Source organism: Cupressus sempervirens, chromosome 7, assembly GCF_028749045.1.
Source record: "Cupressus sempervirens isolate cs-2001-9-10 chromosome 7, ASM2874904v1, whole genome shotgun sequence".
NCBI classification, from domain to species: Eukaryota; Viridiplantae; Streptophyta; class Pinopsida; order Cupressales; family Cupressaceae; genus Cupressus; species Cupressus sempervirens.
The window spans coordinates 513,909,105-513,930,283 of record NC_143124.1 but is presented as its reverse complement, the minus strand read 5'-3'; the positions used below and the strand labels follow the sequence as shown (position 1 = coordinate 513,930,283).

At 36.1% G+C, this 21,179-nt stretch overlaps 1 protein-coding gene across 2 annotated transcripts in view; it reads right to left on the bottom strand.

Annotated features, from left to right (window-relative positions):
• The window catches only part of LOC149547785 (nucleolar protein), a 227,357-nt gene that overhangs the window by 45,694 nt on the left and 160,484 nt on the right, over positions 1 to 21,179 (bottom strand). The window contains exons 20-21 of one of the 2 annotated variants that reach the window (XM_089791838.1): positions 20,985 to 21,093; positions 20,741 to 20,872 (exon numbers count right to left, since the gene is read on the bottom strand). In XM_089791838.1, coding sequence (XP_089647964.1) covers positions 20,741 to 20,872; positions 20,985 to 21,093 — 241 coding nt within the window. The remainder of the gene's footprint in view (positions 1 to 20,740; positions 20,873 to 20,984; positions 21,094 to 21,179) is intronic. The other variant, XM_089791839.1, reaches the window with a different exon arrangement.

Genomic DNA, 21,179 nt, shown 5'->3' with positions numbered 1-21,179 from the left:
TCGCCTGTAGCTACATCTTTTTCAACGATTATTGGTGATGATCAGGATTCCCGTCCAATATATATTATGTGGGTGGATACAGGGAAGAAGAGGATGCATAGATCTTCTATGGAGTTGCCTTTTGATGACATTTTGACTTCTACATCATTTGCACAAATTTTGGGTGTTAGGCTGCAGCACATGTGGCTGGTCCTGATGATTTTGGTTTGCAGTTGGTTGAGTGTTCACAGGGATGTCACACTTCTTCATTTCGGATCCAAGTGGAGGTTGGAGTTCACTGTATTGCTAGATTGCTTCATGACAAGCAATCTTGGGGAGGGAGGACTGTAATGTCCCCATTTTTGTCGGCATCGGAATTTGAGAGATTACCCTATTATTGAGATCCTCATAGGCTAATTATTGTGAATAGAGGGTCTTTTGTGGCAGTGGCTTGACTCGGGAAGGTTTTGTCTTATCGACAATTCAATAAGCTACCAGTTGGTCTTCATTAGGCTCAAATTGGACTTCATTTGGGCTTAGTTTTGTGTACTTACTATTTGTGGTAAATCAAGTGTTGATTGAGATGGACCCTTTCTATTTTTGGAAAGTGTATTTGGTCATGTGGAGAAATAATAGGTATGACTCCTATTTCAAACGACATATTTAAACGATGAATATTTAGGGAGTTTTAGTGGCCAAATTATTATTAATAATTAAATGGCTTATTATAAAGTTATAATTTCACATAAGTTGAGAGTTATCATTGGAAAGTGTCATTTATTAATTAGTTAAGCCAAGTCAAGTGAGAGAATCTAAAGGAAGGTTCTAATTAATATTGAAGTTACATTTTGGCAACAAAAAGGAATTTGGAGGTTATAAATACAAGCCCATTTGTCAAGAAAAGCATGCTTGAATATTTATTTTCTTTTGTTCCCTTTGTGGCTTTTTTGAGTTCTGATTTTTGTGCCCTTGCTGAAGTATAAGGGTCCGAATTTTGAATTGTTCCATTGGATCTACAGCTGAAGTATTGTAGATTCAAATCTAAAATTTCCTTTTGAGTTAGCATTGGCAATTGTGTTGAGGTATACAATTGGCCATTTCTCTTATTGTTTTACTGTAGCTAAGAAGAGTTATGTGTTGAAGAATTTCACTGGCATTGGAAAAATTATTAAATTTGAACATGCATTTTTCTATTCGAAGGGATTGGCTGATTATTGAAGTCTACAGGCAGCATTTGGTTAGATGAGTTTAAGATTTGCTGAATTGGGACGCTGTGATTCATTTGGTTGTGCTAAGATTAGAATTTGAAGAGATTGGCATCCGTCCTGGCATTACATTCCAAGCTGTGTTTAATGAGGAAGCTGGTTAGTTATTGTATATTTCATTTCCAGATTTATTGTGTCTACCTGCAACACTATTGTGTCATGTCCAATAAATGAAATTGTGCTAAGGCATTTAATAAAGTGGTGAGTTGCTCATTAATTGTTTGTCAATAGTATAATATCAATTTCCAATCAATTTGTGAATGTATCAAATTATTGAAAGAGTGGAGAATCAATTCTCATATTGGTATTATATATAGTTATGTGCATCTATCCATCTCCAGTTCATTTGCTTGAGTTTCGAGTTCACTTGCCAAGTGTTTGACGAATTGTCAAACATCTAAATAATTGATGTATTTTGAAGTTATAACCAGCTAGGGTTATTATAGAACGACAGTGAAAAAGGAAGAAAAAAAAGCATAGGAATTAATAATCTAAAAGGGTGTGACTCTAGAGAGGCAGCAATGATGAAATATTGTGACTTTTTCAAAGGCCAACACTGATAAAAGGTTGTGACTCTTTTAAAAGGCGGTAGTTATGAAAGGAAATTAACTCTTCCAAAGGGAAACAATAATTAAAGTTTTATAACTCTTCAAAGGAGTAGTAATTGTAAAAAAGTTGTGACCATTGCAACAAGGAGACATGATGAAGAGGATTAACTCTTCTCCACCTTGGAAGATATTAAGGAAGAATGTTTCTTTTGTGGGACAAGCAAGGGACAGAAGTTTGAGGGATAATATATTACTCTCAAAGGCAACAATGAAAAGTAGCAACTCATTTTTAATGAAAGGTGGAGACCTTTTCAATAAAGTATAAAGGAGATTCTACTCCAAAGCAAAAAGGAAGAGCAACAATAAAAGATTATTAGTCAAATTTTGAGACCAAAGGCAAAGTAAACAGTGATCCTAAAAGGAGACAGTACATTATCCCATGGCTCCACCATTTCAAACTCTTATTTTCCTTGGATATCCATCTTGGTGGAATTTATTTTGTTCTCTTCTGAGAATTTGTCTTATATGAAACCTAACTTCAGTTGGAATTTCAACGCCAAGCTCTAGATTCTATTAGAAATGAATAATTCAATGTTATTAAATTAAAATCCAACTACAATACCTACTCAACCTTGGAATAAATGATTTCTCTACCTTGTTTATTTCAAACACCCAAATATTTTAAAGGAACACCTCACAACTTGCAAATAAGTCTTTAATCATTCACCTCCAGCAAGCACACATATAGGTCAAAATAATCGTTCGCAAAATTTAACTTGCAAACCTAAATCTCCTGACACTCAAACTAAGGCTCCACATGGATCTCAATGCATTGACTAAGGTGAAGGTCTCACAACAATAGCCAATCTTCTTTCGCAAGGGCTTCTAACCTTTTCAAGATTGAAGTGAACAAGGTTCAATTCCCAAAATCCCAAGGGAAAATGGTAATCTGCATAATGTCAAATGAGCTCCTCAATAGTTATTTTATATTGTTTCCTACCAAACTATGTTAAGCTCCACTAAAATATTCAACATTGTTACATCATCCCCAACCCTAGTTACTCCTAAGTTGTCCTCATTATTCAAGTTCACCTTCTTCACACTCCACTCCTCGTACTTTATTATCTTCTCTTTCAAAATGATGAGTGGGTGGACCATCCACCTCTACCGCTCCCTCAACATATTGTTTTTATTATGAAGGAATTGTGTTATTCGGGGTACCTTGGTCACCTTATTCAATTTCTCCAATCTGCAACATTTTGCATTTGAGGTGAAAAACTTCATAATCCTATATTTGGTAAAGGAATAATCCGTTCAGGGAACTCATCTCATCTTTGAAGCAATTTTCCAAATCCAATACCCCTTTAACATTTGGTTCCATGCATTTCCTTTCTTCGTCAATTCTTGACTCTAACTCGAATGATGCCAACTCTTGGCTCACCACTTGACCTCAAGTCCTTATGTACTTCCTTTTCTTTTGATCAAGACTGAGCCTTGCTTCAAGTTGTGATCCGCTTTGGCAACAATAGGACAATCCACAATAATTTGATTCTATGCTAATCGACACCTACTAGGTGAAACATTGGTGGCCAAAGAATTGATTTGTTGAGGCACTTCCAAGTGTCTTTTGCAACTAGGGTTACTCTCAAGCCTCCACCAATGATGTTATTTGTATGGAATCTATTGATCTTCCCATTATTTTCATTTGAGCTTCTCCATGTTCATCCTCGACAACATTGGGTCAAAGATTTGTTCTCCCTTAGGTAGCAGCTCTACTATTCTTTGCTTAGATCTTATTGTTGACTTTGGTCATCACCATCTTATTGATGTCAGTTTTGTACCACTAGATAACATATAGGAATTAAATTCTTAATATGGAATATCAAACACTCAACCCTCTCTTGAAAAGTAAATACTCATGAAGACATGAGAAAAACTCCAATCTTCCTTACACGTGGATATTAACTTGGTTATATTAATGCGATTTGTTGGTTAATCACATAAGCGGGCTTACATTGTTCTTTCAAGGATGTTGGACTTTTGTTGTGATGGTGATGAATCTAGCTTTGCAATGTATACTAGCATCAAATGATGTTGATGGTGATGATGGAGGGAATGTCTGCCAATGATGCTTCTCCTTTTCTAACTTTCTTCTTAAATAAACTCCAACTACTAAACTACTTGCTGCTTTACCTCTACTCCTATGAATGGAAAGATTAGCAAATGGATGGGGATCAAATATGATGAAAGCTTACCAACGGCACTACCTCTACAGATGCAATGATTCAAGGGAAAACGACTAGATTACCACGCAAGGCTTCATAACCAGCCGCTAGGATGCTAGTTGCCTAGTTTAGACATCCCTATCAAACATCCACTAATATCACCATACAACTATCCATCTACTCTTACTCTTAACAACTTTCATGAAATAAAATATACTTTAACAACTTCAATGTAATTTAACTCTAACTATTGGAAGTAGAAACCATGCAATAACAACAAGTGTTCTTATCACCATACGAGTCACAACAATGATAAGAGAAGCAATTTTGGTATTATCTTAAGCAACAATTTTCTTCAACCCTTTTTAACTTTAACTATTGGAAGTAGAAACCATGCAATAACACCAAGTGTCCCTAATCACCATGCAAGTCACAACAATGATAAGAGAAGCAATTTTGGTATTATCTGAAGCAACAATTTTCTTCAACCATTTACAAATGAGAGCAAATGGCCTTATATAGAGGCCAAAATTACAACCAACGGTAGAGATTAAGAGGCAAAATCAACGATCCATATTAGAACCCAGAAACCCTAATTAGGGTTGCCACCCCATCAACCAATGAGAAGATGCCACCTCATCAATGAACCAATGAAAAAAAGGAAAAGTGACAACCAATGAGAAGGCACCAAAATGGTAGCTGATCAAAATCAGACACCTATCCTACTCAAGAAGAAGGAGAATTTGCCACTTGCACTTACATCAAATGATCCTCTAATATAATTCTACCCTTTTCTTTCATCTTTTTAGCCAAGGCAATGAACTTGGCTAGTGTGTCATTGACTTCCTTCATGGGAGGCCAAAGCATATGTTTCATCTTGAACTCAGCCTAATTCATCGTGTTGCTTGTTGCTTGCAGTGTCTTCTCATGATCCTTCTCATACACTTTCGCATATCCGATAAAGGCATTGGGGGAGGCAAGGGTGCCCAAATGTTTCTTCTTGATGGCAACTTTTGCCAACTCATCCAATCTTGATCCAAGTTCTGTTTCATTGACATTCTCCTCTTTGATATCTTCAAAATCAAGTGCAGCCCCAACATCGCTCATCATGGCTGAAATGGAAGTGTCAACGCCTGGGTTGTGCTGTGCAATCTCATTCTATATCTCTTCAAGTATCCTCAATTTGATAGTCAAGGCAACAAACCAAGACTCCACCGTACTCATTCCCCCTTCATCTACCAACTTGGCTCTCTCCAAATATCTCTCTCGTAGCTCATTAAATGCCTGTAGTCTAGGAATGGCTAAGTCCTTGACAGGAAAGAAATCCTTCCACTCCCCTTCAAATGCTTTGAATTTGTCTCTAATAGTCACCAATGACCTGAATGTCGAGATAAAGGAAGGCAATAAATTTTGCCCATCTTGAATTATATCATTGATCCAATCTTTGATTTTATCCAGCTAAGCCAATATCTCTTCTATGTTGCTCCATTGTCTTGTGTAAGGGCTGCTTGATGCAACTGTTGGATAGGCTGGCAATCTCTCCAATACTTGTTTTCGGCCTCCAACTTTACAATCCTTTTGTTTGCCTCCCTTAATCTTTCTCTAACTAAAACCATGCTTTCCTGGATCTCCTCACATTCCATATCATCCGTGATTCTTCCCAAGTTATGCTCTACTATTTCATATTCTTGGGCTACAATCTCATCTACTGCCTTGCTAACCTTTGGTATAGCAATTTGAACTTTTTGGTGACCCTCATCATTGCTCCAAATTACCTTTGCCACCGTTTTTGCAATTTGTCTTTGTTTTTCGCTATCTTCCTTTTCCACTAACCCTTGAATATCTTCAACTGTTCAGGCAGTCACCACCTCACCTCTTGGCATAAGCATTTACCTTAACCATAGCGGTGCAGTGCATCTCCCCAAATCTGGATTCAATTCAACTAGCAAAGCATCACCAACGGCCTCAAGCGCTTGGCTTATTTCCTCAATATCAATTAGCCTATCTTCTTCTTCACTAGTGACTGTCACATATCTCCATGTTGGTTCTCCAAGAGAGGAGAGTACTCGGTACTATTTTTGTAACCGCTTGAATTCGAATCAAAGCTCGCCTCTACCGCAACCCCTTATCCACTTGTATTATCTCCTTGGCTCCTAGCCTCAATTATGCTCTTCCTTGACAATGTTACATTCCATCTATTTGTTGAAGGTGCCCGATGTTCTTTACTTTTCTCAACGTCCAAATTTCTCTTCTTGCTTTTAACTACTTTATTGCTAGCTACCGCCTTCACCTTTCTGTCTGACTGACTCCGCTAGACCTTCTTCCTCCAATTTCATCTTCTCATAAGTAAGGCATACCTTACGACTTTGTAATTGCCTTAACTTCTCATTGTACCATGACTCCATGTGTAAATCAACTATCCTTGTAACTACCTCTAAGGAAGAATCCTGATGATCATCCCAATCCACTGGACCTAATTTTGTTCCATCCACTGTATCATAATCCTCTCTTAGCACATTTTTATCATCTTTCAGTTGATCAGGAATATCAAGGCCTCTCCATCTGATTGCCCTCATCATGCTCACTGACAACCTTGAGAAAGCTAGCTTCCTCACATGACAGTCATCCTATGCATTGGCCCAAAAACCTTCTATAGTGGGAATATGTTTAAACGTGTTTTCCTGAGATGCCTTGATAAGACCCACTAACAACCTTGAGAAAGCTAGCTTCCTCACATGACAGTCATCCTGTGCATTGGCCATAAAACCTTCTATAGTAGGAATATGTTTAAATGTGTTTTCTTGAGATGCCTTGATAAGACCATTAGGATCGAATCCCTGTCTTGCTCTATACCATCCTAGATGATATCGCTCTAACTCTTTCTCTACAGCTGCAAAGGCGATAGGATTGGGAAAAGTATCATTGCCTACTCCAAATGAGAAGGTAATCCCTGTCTCACCTTTAAGTTTAATCATTTTGTCATAATGCTCAAGTTGCCTAGCCAACTCCATCAAAACTACCTTGTCAGGTGGGTACCTTGGAAGTCTCTTGGGGCAAACTGTACTTCCTGCTACTATGATATATGTGAATTGCAGAAATTGGATGAACCAACTCCCATACTTCTTAACTTTCACTTCTGCTTCCGATAAAAGCCTTCTAGCAAGTGTCCCTTGTAATATCCTTACCGTCTTCATGGCAAAGGCATCATAAAACATCTTTTAATCTTTGGTGTTGTGCAAATGAAGTTGTGGATAGCACTCATGCACCAAACATTGCCCTGGCCCATTGCCAATCACTCCTAAGGCCTTAAGTACAGGATTTTCATATAGTCTCGCAATCAAATAGAAAAGATATGATCCCATGTAGAATTGCTTTTGGTTTTGCACTATCCTAAGTTGCAACTCTAGATTTTCACTTATGATTCTAGCCCAATCAAACTTTCTCTTCCTATTTTCAATTTCATAAATAATGTAATACATCCAGTTCTCGAATTGCATACCTTGAGCCACGCCCATGATCCAGCTAAGAAGTACAATAAGGTCACCATACTTCGGCTTGAAATCTCACTTGGTGAGCTTTGATGACTTGGTTTTAACTCCCTTCTTGTCTTTGTGTAACCAATTCTTCTTTAGATGAATGAAGTAGGCCTCCTAGTTACCCTGAAAGAACTTGGTTGTTTGATCCATCGTTACCACCGTCATGCCTCTATGCTGCGAATATTGAATACTTCTTCAACCACTTGTCCGCTGATGTTAGCCAGCACTCTCTTCCCTTCATAAAAAATGGACTTGGTAACAATATCAAACCAAGATGCACATTCCATCACCAATTCAAGACGAGGCAAGGTAGGAGGGAAAGCTGCCATGTGTACAATTCCGCTCTTGTAGATCTTCTTTGCCATGCGGGATTGTCCTTCCTTCAATCTATCCTTCAACTGTACCATGTTCATTGTGCCGATATTGGTATCACTTATTCGCCTCACTTTCGAGAACAAGGTGGTCTTAGGCATCATGTCTTCCTTGTCTTTTTTGGTATTCGTTCCCTTTGGGTTCTTGCTTGCACTAACATCTACCATCCTAAACACTTATTTCTGCCCCTTCGTTCTAAATGATATGGACTACAGTCATCAATCTCCAACCTTCTTTCTATCGATCGCATCTAGCTTATTTCTGCCTCTCCAAATCCTATCTCTACACTTATCAATCTCCAAAACTTCAATCCCAAGGGTGGGACTACCACTTAGTTCTGCCTCTTCGTTACCCTAGGATGGACTACACTTATATCTCCAAACTTCAATCCTAAGGTGGTTTAGCTTATTTCTGACTCTCCAAATGTCCTATCATGGAATCTACACTTATATCTCCCAACTTCAACCTGTCAATGGAAATGATGAAGTGGTGGATGGAAAGTGCAAGAAGATAAGAGAAATGAACCAAGCAAGAAAAAGGAACAGAATCTGCCTTTAAAAACAATCTTCACCTCTAAAAATGAATGAGAATTTCACCTTAAATCTGTCTTTACCAATAACCGGGTCTCTTCACATTTAGATCAGATCTCAAAAATTTCAATCCTTCAAAATAAGATGTCCTAGCAAAAATCAGAATTCACCAACCTTGCAAAATCTGCCCATGCCACTGAATTTTGACCTTAAATCACATTGCCTCTTTACCAAAAAAAAAAAATCGCCCAAGGAGGAGAAAAATGTCGCCAAGAAATGAAAAATCTGCCCCAAAAAAAAATCGCCCAAGCTGGAAAAAATCGGATCTGCCCCCAAAAAATCAACCTAGGGCAGAAATCGCCCAAGTAAGGAGAAAAATGCTGCCAAGAAATGGAAAATCTGCACCAAAAATCGCCCAAGCAAGGAGGAGAAAAATGGAATGAGGAAATAAGAGGAGGGGAAGCCCCCCTTATACCAAACTTTTACCTCTCCAAGTGGGTCAACCTACCTAGAGGGAAAACAAAATTAAGTTAGTCCCTTAATTAATGGTCCAAATTTAAATGCACCATTAAAATTACTTAGCCCTATAGTGAAATTGGCCCATTTAATTGCTAGTTTTGATTAGAGATTGCAAAATAGAAACAAGGTAAGCCTAGGATATGCCAAAATTTTCATTTAACAACGCTTTGGCAATTAAAATATCATTAAAATCAAACCTAGCAAGCCAAAATCGATTTTCAATTCCAAATTACCAATTTTCTATAACATTTATAAAATCTTCTAGGCAAAATTTCAACCAGATCAATGCTATTTCGCATTCGATCCAATTTCAACCGTGCAATACAATTTCAAATTTATTTATTTTAACAAAATAAATCATTTTCCTGGCACTCGAAATTCAAACTCCAATTTCAATTTCACTATCAAAATTTTCCTTTTCACCTAAAAAATTTCAAGATTTTCCAAAACAACTAAATCCAAAATTCATTTTGAAAATGCTCGAGCTTATACAACTATATCAAATTTTCAAAAATCTGTTTGTCCAAAATTTGCAAATCTATCCTATCAAATATCATTTTAACCATCGAAAAATGTTGTTGAATTCTGTTTGGCCTGAGGATAAAATTACATGTTCCAGGAAATCAAGTTTAGCGTCGGGTGAAAATAAACCAAATCCCCTCTTGGCCCGAAGGCGTCCAAGGTGTAAAATCGTCAAATCGAAAACCTCTAGATAACTCCAAATCTCGCTAAGGCAACATAAAAAAGGGGGGTCCCCAAAAATTTTTGGGCGATGGTGTGAAAACCTCACAACACATCTGTGTTGGTAATTGCCACTCTCAATTGCAACATAGTTTGAAGAAGGTTTGTCACCTTGATTGGTTATAGTTGCTTTTAGCTGTTAATTTTATATGAGGTAACTTTGATGTCATACTGATATGAATCTACAGATCGAACAGATCTAATTAATGCATGAAATCCCTGATTGAACAGGCCTATATAATTGTCTATTGTCTTCATTGTGATCGGCATCTCCTTGGGGCACTTTTGTTAAAGTCTAATTGCATAAACTTGGTTAGTTTAATTACTAACTAATGATCATCCACAAGAGACGTTGATTTCAAGAAAACAATTGATTTAGGGCCAACCTAGAGAGGGACATGTCCTTTCTAAGGACATGCCCGTTGGTTGTTATACATATATGGGGTGTGAATGCAGATAAAGGACACACAGCAAATACAAGTCTGCTCCTTTAGCATTTACTGCCTTATACGATTTATAACAGAAATAAATATTTTATTTGCAGAACTATACATCATAGCAAGAACACTTAAAATACAATCTGGTATATTTAAAGACCATCTTCAGCAAGAGTAAAGGCATTACATTAGTATTGGTTGATCAAAATTTGTAGAATACTTACATTAACGTAACTTGAGTAGATTCGAACCCAAGACCTCCTAGATAAGAGGTTCACAATTTACCATTGTGTTGTAGGCTCTTGCCTATGAGTAATGAGTTGGATAAAGGAAGAATTGAATCATTCTCTGGATTTTATCCTGTGTGCTAGTAGATCTTAACTCAGGATCATATTGTGATATAGGCCTACCAGTACCTATGAGTCACAACTTGGATAAAGGAAGAATTTAATCACTCTTCGGATTTTATCCTGTATATTGCATTCCATGCAATACTGTTATAACAAGTATAAGTCATATCGCAGGTATAGTAATATGAAATAGTATCATGTGTTCAATGATACCACATGCTTAGAAGATTCAGATAGATATAGAGTATCAATCTATACTTATTCATCCTAATTGATGGTGCTAGACATGTTCTCTCTCAGTATGATTATCAAGTTAAGAGGGAGTGTTAATTTTATATGAGGTAACTCCGATATCATACTGATTTGAATCTGCAGATCGAACAGAACCAATATATGCATGAAATCCCTGATTGAACAGGCCTATATAATTGTCTATTGTCTTCATTGTGATCGGCATCTCCTTAGGGAACTTTTGTTAAAGTCTAATTGCATAAACTTGGTTAGTTTAATTACTAACTAATGATCATCCACAAGAGACGCCAATTTCATGAAAACAATTGATTTAGGGCCGACCTAGAGAGGGACATGTTCTTTCTAAGGACATGCCCCTTGGTTGTTATACATATATGGGGTGTGAATGTGGATAAAGGACACACAGCAAATACAAGTCTGCTCCTTTAGCATTTACTGCCTTATATGATTTATAACAGAGATAAAAAAATTATTTGCAGAACTATACATCACAGCAAGAACACTTAATATACGGTCTGGTATATATAAAGACCATCTTCAGCAAGAGTAAAGGCATTATACCAGTATTGATTGATCAGAATTTGCAGAATACTTACAGTAGCACCTACCAGACTATGTTCCTCTCTAAACCCAACTGCGGTGACGTACTAACAATTCTGTTGGAGGTAAACAATGAAGATAGCAACAATTATCTAATAACATAGGCAAAGAATAATTCATAAAGACAACAATCTTGATCTTATAAGGAGTGAAATTGTGACGATCAGCAATGGTTGACTTCATGAAACCATGGACAACGACGTTATGAGCCATTTATGATTAGTTATGGTCGATTTTATAATATGCAGTTTATGATATACCTTGTGTAACAGTTGAGGAAAGCAAAGGAATACATTTTTGTCATACAGCAACCAGAGCAACCTCACGAATCATAATTCATAAACCATCGGGGTTAATAGAAACAAATTCACAAACCATGAATGGTTTGTTTTGAAGTACTACAATCTGTATGAAAAATGAAGGTGAGTGATTGATTAAGTATTAAAAGCAGCAATTAGAGTTTTAGTGAAGATAGTAATCAATAAGTGCAAAAAACAAGAAACAATTATTAACGAACATGGCAACTTTATAAATTTATAATAGAAAGATTTGCACAAGTTTTCTTTATAGAAAATGGTGAATTCATTACAACTAATATGCTTCATGTGGCCAACTACAAAAGACTTGTGTTTAAACTCTTTTACAAGACAACAACTATGTTATGTTTAAATACTGAAATCAAGCATTAGTTAAAAGGCAGCACATATATTAATTAATAGACAGAAATCATGTCATGACCCCGATCAGAACTGATTAAGAAATAGTGAGACTCGACAAATTCTGTGCCTTCACATCCCCATGAACAGTCTAAAACCCATAGTTGCATTCTCTTCAATATAGAATCACTGATATTAAAGCTTCTAGCATATTTATAAAGCCTCATCGAGGGAGGAAATGAAGTTCTGACGTTAACAAGAAGATCAGATACGTATCATTGGAGATTGTCTTATTAATCATGAAGCCCAAACAAGGGATTTATTGTCCATAATACTCCTTCCTTTACTAAAAGAGATCCTTTAGCTCTTAACAAATCATTAAGCAAACTGCCACAATACTAATGAAGAGGCACCTAGTTGATTTAGGCAACTTTGGAGATGGAAAAGACACTACTTTTGGGTTGCAACTCATTGTCTTCAACCAATGGCTATTGGAAGGTGTTGATTGAAGGAGAAGGAAAAACAATCGAGAAAAAGATGATACTAGCAATCAATTAAATCACCAAAAGCAAAGAACCTAATCAATACCAATATCAAAGAGCATCATCAATAGCATCCACACTAGCAAGGAAAGAATCGGCAGCAGCAGAACATAAAAATATTCAGGAAACCAAATACCGAGCAAGGCAATCATTATAATTGCATACATCTGCAAGGATATTTGGTAATTCAAAATTATCGTGGAATAAAGGATAAATTCTTGGGCATGATTTAACAATATATAGATGAACCAAATATAATGTTCATATTGAACATATGCAAATATAATGACTATATCTGACCATATGCGATTAAATGATTAAATGTGTAATTAAAGAACATTTGAATTCAATATATTACAAATATGGAGATTGAAATAATTGGTTTGGTTGAAGGACGGAAAGGAATGCAAGGAGGGGGCACGGTGAGATTCCCACTTATGCCACCTCATGATGATTGTTCAGGATCGCCAATTAAGGACCACATGAAGCCAACTCAAAATGATGGTTAAGGACAATATGAGACCAAGCAGGGTAAGGTCCACCTTGGGTCCTACGGTTGAGGGCCAAGGGAACCCTATTGCAGCTCTGCTACTATCCCCACATGGATTAATTATTGAAGAAAATAAGAAAGGGATATTGAATCATAAAGGGAGGTGTTGACATGATGGAAAGGAATGGTGCAAAACCCTCACTAAATATCCCACCTCGAAATGATGGTTGAAACTTGAGACCATCAGTTAAAGATCACACGAGGCCACAAGTGGTAAGGTCCTACTATTGGGCGTAGGGTAGAGGATACTTGGGGCACCATATCACGTCTCCGAATACCAACCCTGTTATGATTGAGCTCCCATGTAATCATTGAGATTTGTTGAGTAGATCAATATGTATATGTGACCTAATCCAAGAATTGGATGTATATCATGAGTATACAATATTATTATCTAATCTGATTCCAGGTTTCCAAAGCAGGCTTATCCCATTTTATTTATTGAGTAAGAATTAAATGTCTAACTAAATTTTGCTCTTGTTTCATTTTGGATTCATGAATATAGGACAAAACTATAAGGCGGTCCATGAAAGGGACATTGCAAGTAGTATTAGAGCATTGTTCCTAACATCCTAAGGGAAGAGGAATAGGTGATGCAACTTTGTCAATGAACTTTAAGAGCTCTTGTGTTATGCGGCTTTTTCTCTAAGAGAAGATAAATTTATGAATTAAACCTTTTATAATTAAAAAGGGTGATAAAAAGAAAGAAAATTATAACCCTTAAATTTATGAATTAAACCTTTTATAATTAAAATGGGCGATAAAAAGAAAGAAAATTACAACCCTTTAGTTCAAAGATATATTAAGAAAGAATGTTGATGAAAACTCTCTTAAAAGAGAGAAATAATTAAATTTATTAAGGGTACGTAATGATGAACTTTTTGAAAGGGTGTGATGATTGGGAAACCATCCCTTAGAAGGTTATAAAAATCATATATGTGAGACTAGGAAGGGACATGGAGATCACTCCTGGAAGAAGATGAAGGTCGTAGCTTGTTGGGCTATGAGGCAATTGGAGAAGGGGTACACAGTATATGTCCAACTCAGGGTACAATGTACACCCAACAATGTCCTAGACAAGGTTGTGTTATTTATGTTCTGGGGCAGGTTTCGTTCATTGTGTGAACCAATTTTCTATGTTATTTGTGCCATGAAGACAGGTGGCATTCTATATAAGAACAGGTGCTATAGCCACAAAGTACCCAAAACCACTAAAATCGATCAAAATAAGAATCAACATTCCAAGTACTCATAATAAAGATAAGTATTGGAAACATCGAGGCTATAAGATTTTGAGATAAGATGAGAGAGGATAAATTTGTTAATATCCAACCAAAGACCAACAAGAGGGCCCAACAGACTACTTGAAAGAAAGTAGTAACATAGAAACACCAAACGGTGTCTGGGAAAAAAGAAAAAGCATAATACAAAGAACTAGAGCGGGAAGAAACCACCAAAGCAAACAACCCATGTAGTTGCTTCGAGCAATCAAGAAAAAGTCTAGAACTGATGGATAAAGCCTAGGACAAGATATACCATGTCGTCTCTGAGGAGGACCCCTAGAAGGACTAGAAGGTTGTTATTGGGTGAAAGATCTGCAAGGTCTCATATCACTAGAAGATACCAAGGGGATCTAGAGCCACTTGATACCCCGTGTTGGGGGAAACAATTGTAAAGTATGACATGATGAGTTGATTGAGTGTGATCACAAGGGCAACCTGTTGTTGGTAATAATGTGGCCATTCAGGGAGGGTATTAGAGTAATATAGTTAAGTTTCTTATAATCTGTCCCTTAACGTACTTTAGTTAATTCGTTATTTTCAATTTTTTCTTTCAATTTACGATTTTTTCTTTAGAAGCATCATCTTTCTAATTCCTTTATATAAAGCATTTCACCTCCATTATTAATACATCAAATCACCATTTTAGAAGAATTCCCTTAGTTTTTCTAATAACAAGAACCTCATTCTTAGTCTTATAGTATTCTTTTGTACACATATTTATTAGAGTTGAATTTCTCTATTTATATTTCTCTCTTTTGTAGCTTTATTTCTCTATTTCTAATGGTCACTCCTCTTCTATGTTTCCATATTCTCTCTGTTCAACATGGAAACTTTCTCTCTCTTCATAATGTTTCTATTTATCTCTTTGTTCATTATAGAAACATTCTTGTGTATACTTGTACAAATAGATCATTTATGATCTTTGTTTAATAACAAATTCACTATTTTGTTTCAGGGCTATTTTTTCAAAAAATTATAATTTCAATACTGAAATTTCCAAAGTTATTTTTTGAAATAGGTTTTGAAAATCTCTCATTTCTTCATGAAACTTTTAGTCTCATAAGATTTTTAGAATCCTTTTCCTGGGTGTGTTCAAAAATCAATTTGCAAGAATTGTGTGATGATTTTTTTTTTTTTGCAGGAGTTTTGAACAGCCATTGTGGTTCATTTCTTTAGGACATCCTTGTTCATTTTCGGTGCCAACTAGGGTTTCCAAAACAACCCTCTTTCTCTGATCTATGGCTAGATCTTATCCACCATTATTTTATAGTGAACTTTGCAGTTTGTTTTTAGTTTTCTTCATCTAGTTAGGGTTTCATCCAAAACTCTCCTTTTCCGTGTCAGTTTGAAAAACTGATTGCAAATTCTAGATGGGTTTTTTGAGATCTCACTTGGGTCATCGTCAAATTTTTTCTGGGTTTTTTGTGCCTCAAACTTTGTGCCGCCGAAAATTAATTTAATTTCAAATTCCTTTAGAATCTTTTGAAATCTCTTACGGGTCTTTGTTTGATTTTCCTAGATCAGCCAGAAAATTTTCACGAAATCTGTGCAAGCCATACTTCATTATTTTTTTAAAGTATATACTGCATTTTCCTTTGTTTTCTACAATGGGATTCGTAGTTCAGATTTCGTGCTATCGCCTCTTCTTTGATTTGTATTTTTGTTGCATTAGAAAATGTGCAAGATGGTGTCATTGACCAACTTAATGTTGGAAGGAAATCAAAGATTCGATGGCAAAAATTATCCGGTAGAGCTTTTTGAGGATTCACTTGCAAACTTTTGTTTTGAAGAAAGATTGACAATTAAGGGTGTTAAAGATAAATAACATTATTTATATTTCTCTCTCTTCTATAGATTTACTTCTATTTCTAATGGTCACCCCTCTTCTATGTTTTCATATTCTATCTCTGTTCAATGTGGAAACTTTATCTTTCTCTCTTCAAAATGTTTCTATTTCTCTATCTTTGTTTGTTATAGAACCATTCTTGTGCATTACGTGTGTGTGTGTATATATATATAGATCATTTATGATTAGTGTTTAGTAACATATTCATTAATTTACCATATCAATATTCCATAGCAACTTAGTTCCTTTGAATTGAAGGACATTATTCAAGTGCGTGCTTTTGTGTGTGTCTAAGCAATTGAAAAATAAGAACAAAAACCACCAAAAAAATATGCAAAAAAGATAGCAAGTAAAGAATAATTGTGTAAACAATGCTACCAAAACCATATACACATTTAAAAATACAACTATGCACACTTGTAAATATGTATACTATAAACATATACATACATACATACATACATATATATACATATATATTAGATGTTTAAAAATAAACACACAAAATATATTCATTAGTACCAATAGAACATGCACTCACACATTAGCTTGCACAAGCATATAAACAAACACATACATACCTCAAACATATATATAACAAGCATTTGCATCAAAAGAAGATGCAACAATTAGGCCGATAGTAATATATAAGAGGTACAAATGGGAATGGGAATTAAAATTTATAAAATTGAGATTACAATTATAATAATACTAACTCTAATCTAATGATCTATTAGCCATCATTTTTTAGTATCAAATATCTTATAGACAATTTTAAGAATGTTATGTAGAGTCCTCTCCCAAATGAAATAAAAGGATGCAGTATAGGTTGCAAAATTTAGGAAGACCAATTATTAGAAGGCTGCAGTAAATGTGAAGAGTTGAATTAGTGTCACATTGACATTGGCACAAAACTCTTCATAAGCAGGGCAAGATCTTGGTAACATAAAATTAATTGTGTATACTTTTTTCCTATAGAGATTGTGTTAAAACTATTTAAATCTGCAAATTTCTTGCCTAATATAAGAGATTAGGGGTTCCTCCTCTTTTTGCTTCCAAACTTTGAGTAGTTACATAAAGCTCAGTATTAATCAAGCTCTAAGCCCCCCCACCCCACCAATCAGTTTTACCAAGTTGAGAGTGACCGCACCAAGAACAGGTCTTTTGACGGACAGCTGTGTCTTCTTCTCACTAATTACAAATTTTCTACTTTTGATAAAGCCTAGCAAAGCAAACTCTTTATTAACTTTAATTAACATTAACAAAAAGTGGCATCCATTTCCCACTAACTTAATGTCATTCAAAATCTAAAAACAATAATCACAAATGACATCCATGGCAAACTAATAGCAATGCTATTACCCTATATTTTATGAATCTCTTATGACCTATGTATTTCTCTTCCAAATGATACTAAATCAACCGCATAGTCCATCTAAATATATTATAGAACAGTTTTTTTAAAGTTTCCTAAAACAGTAAAAACAAATCTATGGAAACTATAGTTTTACCGCCCTATGCTTTGCCTTGGCATAGAGAAAGAATATACCCAGCATGATTTAAAATTCGCATTCTTAGGAGATCAGTATAAGTATTTCTTCTTTAACGAGTATAGAAATACTTCTGTAAAAATACAGCAGTACCTAGTTCTTTTATGAGCTCCACTAACATATCTTGTCAGTGCGTCCCAATTCTTAAAATCGATAGATAAAAATAAATGAATGGGCGAATAATACCTATTAATAAAAAAACTCCCTTTGCTTAACCAAAGGTGATTTATAAATGGTTTTAAGCCGCAGCGCTCAGAAAGCTGCAAATTGCAGCGAGGTTGAGGTTGAGGTCGAGGTGGAAGAGAGCAGGGAATCGAGCCTTTGACCATCAGCAACACCATGACCTTTTATAGCTAGGGCAGGTGAAAAGTTGATTTACTTTCACAATAAAAAACATCACGTATCTAATAAAAATTTAATAAGTCTTATTATATGATTCTGGCCCTGCTAATCACATTAATAGCAGCGGCAGAAAACAGAGAGATAAAGGCCTGAGGATTACCGTCACCGAAGGGAGTTCCCACTAGGTTGTCATTAGTGCAGGTGTAGGCATGTCCCTAGTGGTCTCCATTTGTGTAACCATTCTGTCTGTAATTTTAACTTTCTCTGTACGCATTCACTTCACGGTAATGAAAAACAGCACCAAATTTTCTAATGGAAAACAGATCTTTGGCAGTGTCGCCATAAATCCCGCTAAGTTCATACCCCGCTAGCCCCCCTCAAAATTTTCCCTTTCTTTTTCACCGACACGATCTTGCATGAGATGTGGGCACTGGCACTGACCAAGCCGCAATTCAGATAACTTAGTTTTTTATCATTTCTTTCTCCCAAACTCTTGTTTTGCAAAGTGGTGTGCACAGACACAAGTGAGGGGCAGATTAAACACGTAGAAGCACTGCCCCAACATAATCTACGTCGTCACGACACCGTGAATGAGCGAGCAACAATCGCAATCCATACCGTCACTACAATCATCCACTGGCTTGACTTGGATGAGTTTTACCCATAGGGGAAGTGAACGTTGAAAATGCTTGGGGCATGTATCTAGTTTTTTCCAGCCTGAAAGTTTTTCCCAGATTGTTTTTTGCAAGTGCTAGATTACATTCGGTGGTCAAACTTTGTTGTATGATAGCCTATCAGCTAAGCATAGTAGCAAGAAATTTTAAACATAGAAACTAGAATATAACATGTACACATGCATACACATAAACAAACATGTACACAACATATCCATACATATATACAAACACATACAACTCCACACATATATAAACAAAAACATATGCATATGTGTATACAGATGCATAACCAAGAGATAAGTATATTAGATAATAAGAATATGTGCATATAAATGTAAGAACCAACCCAAGGAAGGAAATAAAGAACAGAAAAATGGCTTAACATGAAGCTCGTACGGGAGAGAAGGGAGAGGGTAGATGGCGAACTAAGAGGAGAGGCAAGAAGATATCTAGTAGGGCCAATTCGAGAACTATTCTAGCATGCAAGAAAAGAGAGGGAGAACAAGATAATAGGGGTTGCCAAGAAAGATTGAGATTCCAACCTTCATCGTCTAAGTCAAGATTGGAGGGATGCTCGCTGTTCCATGGCTTCTTTCCATTTTCTCTTGGGAAAAATTGTCTTCCTTGAGCAAGATTTGTGTGTTTTCCAAAAAAAATGGTGCTTGGTGAATGAATGGTCAGCTAAGACCAATTTAAAATTATGCTCATGGATAATGTCAGTGCTATGCTCCTTTATTCTAGTGTAGAGAGATCAGTCAACTTTGCCTCTGTAAAGAGCATCACACAAGCAAACAACCTTGTACACTCCCAAATCCAAATGTACCTAGAATCTTTAAAGGATGGGATTTCATTTTTCAAGATAGAAAATGGTATAAACATCAAATTTGAGGACTTTGGGGATTTTTTAAAAGATGCCATCAATATAGGAAAGGGTGTCGATTGAGATGATTGAGGGTTGAGCGGGTGTTGTGTTGGAAAGGCACCTCAACTTGGCTGCGTTGAAGGCCCTTGAGATTTGCTTGCTTGTGATGTGGAGAATTTATGGAGATGAACGAGTTTTTGATTGAGATGATCATCATCACAAACATGATATGCTCTCAAGACCAAGATTTTGGAGATGCAATTCTTTTTTTTTGCTAGGATGGCGATGAGAGGAGAGTAGTAGAGATCAGTGTGGGTAGCTTTTATGAAACACACAACAACCAAGGAAACCATTCGATTTTTTGAGAAGAATGTCAAAGAAAGGAAGTGGGTTATCCCCCTCAAGCTCCTTGTTGAAGGCCATGCAATGAGCTATGCTCTTGATGTGCACATGAGATTCTCCAAACATGTTAAGAACATGTAAGACATTGGTATTATCCACGTAGTGTTTCAACCACTTTGGTTTGAGTGGTAAGAAGTAAAGGGCACTTTTTTCAAATGTTTCATGTAAAGATTAGCTATAGCCTATGACAGACGAAAGGGGGGAGTGCATAACCACACCATCAACCTGCTCATAGATTACTCCTCGGAAAGATAAATGGAGTGTAATCTGAAACATTGATAAGAAAACTCACACGCAATCCAATCCACAAACAGAAACTTACAACTCTATGTATTGTGGAAATCTGATATCCTTAATTGATTGTCTGAGATTTTTGGAAAAACATGTGATAATGTTCAGAGTTTCATTTAGTTGTTGAAGGGAGGATTCTGAAGCCACAAAACTAAGATGGGATAGCATTTGGTTCATTATTTTGCTTAAATAAAATCTAAGAACTGAAAGAAACATACATATACAGTGAGGGTAGCTATTCCCACAAAAGAAATTAATTTTCTTTGACATTAGTCAATACTTTGAGAAATCATTAATATGCTACAACATTCCTTTTATAGTTTTCAAAAGGCATCTCTATAACATATTCAATTGCATGCTCCAGAAAAATGCATTCAAAAGATACCTGATTGTCTGGGAGTAATGAGGTCCAGCTTTCAGATTCCAGATCATATGGTGTTGCAATGTACATGGCTGCCCCTCCCTTATTTGCAACAACTTTTCGTTGAAACTCTTTGCGTTTAGCAGTAAACTGGTACTGCAAATGCTCTCATTATGATGTTAGACAGAGGACATAAATAAGCATATGTTACAGGTATCCTCAATGATCAACTGAATATTAACATCAATATGTTAGAAGAAAGACATACCATAATTTGACCACGGTCCTTCATGGTTAACTCCCCATTTACATCAACAATTAAAGGTGTCATGGCCCAATCAAAGTAAGCAATGAGGCGCAAAAACCTGGAAATATTACTGAAAGTAAGCAAAGATTTTTTCAGAACATCCCTGAAAATAGAAACATCTTGAACTGCATGAATATGAGAAGCAAAAGATTAAAT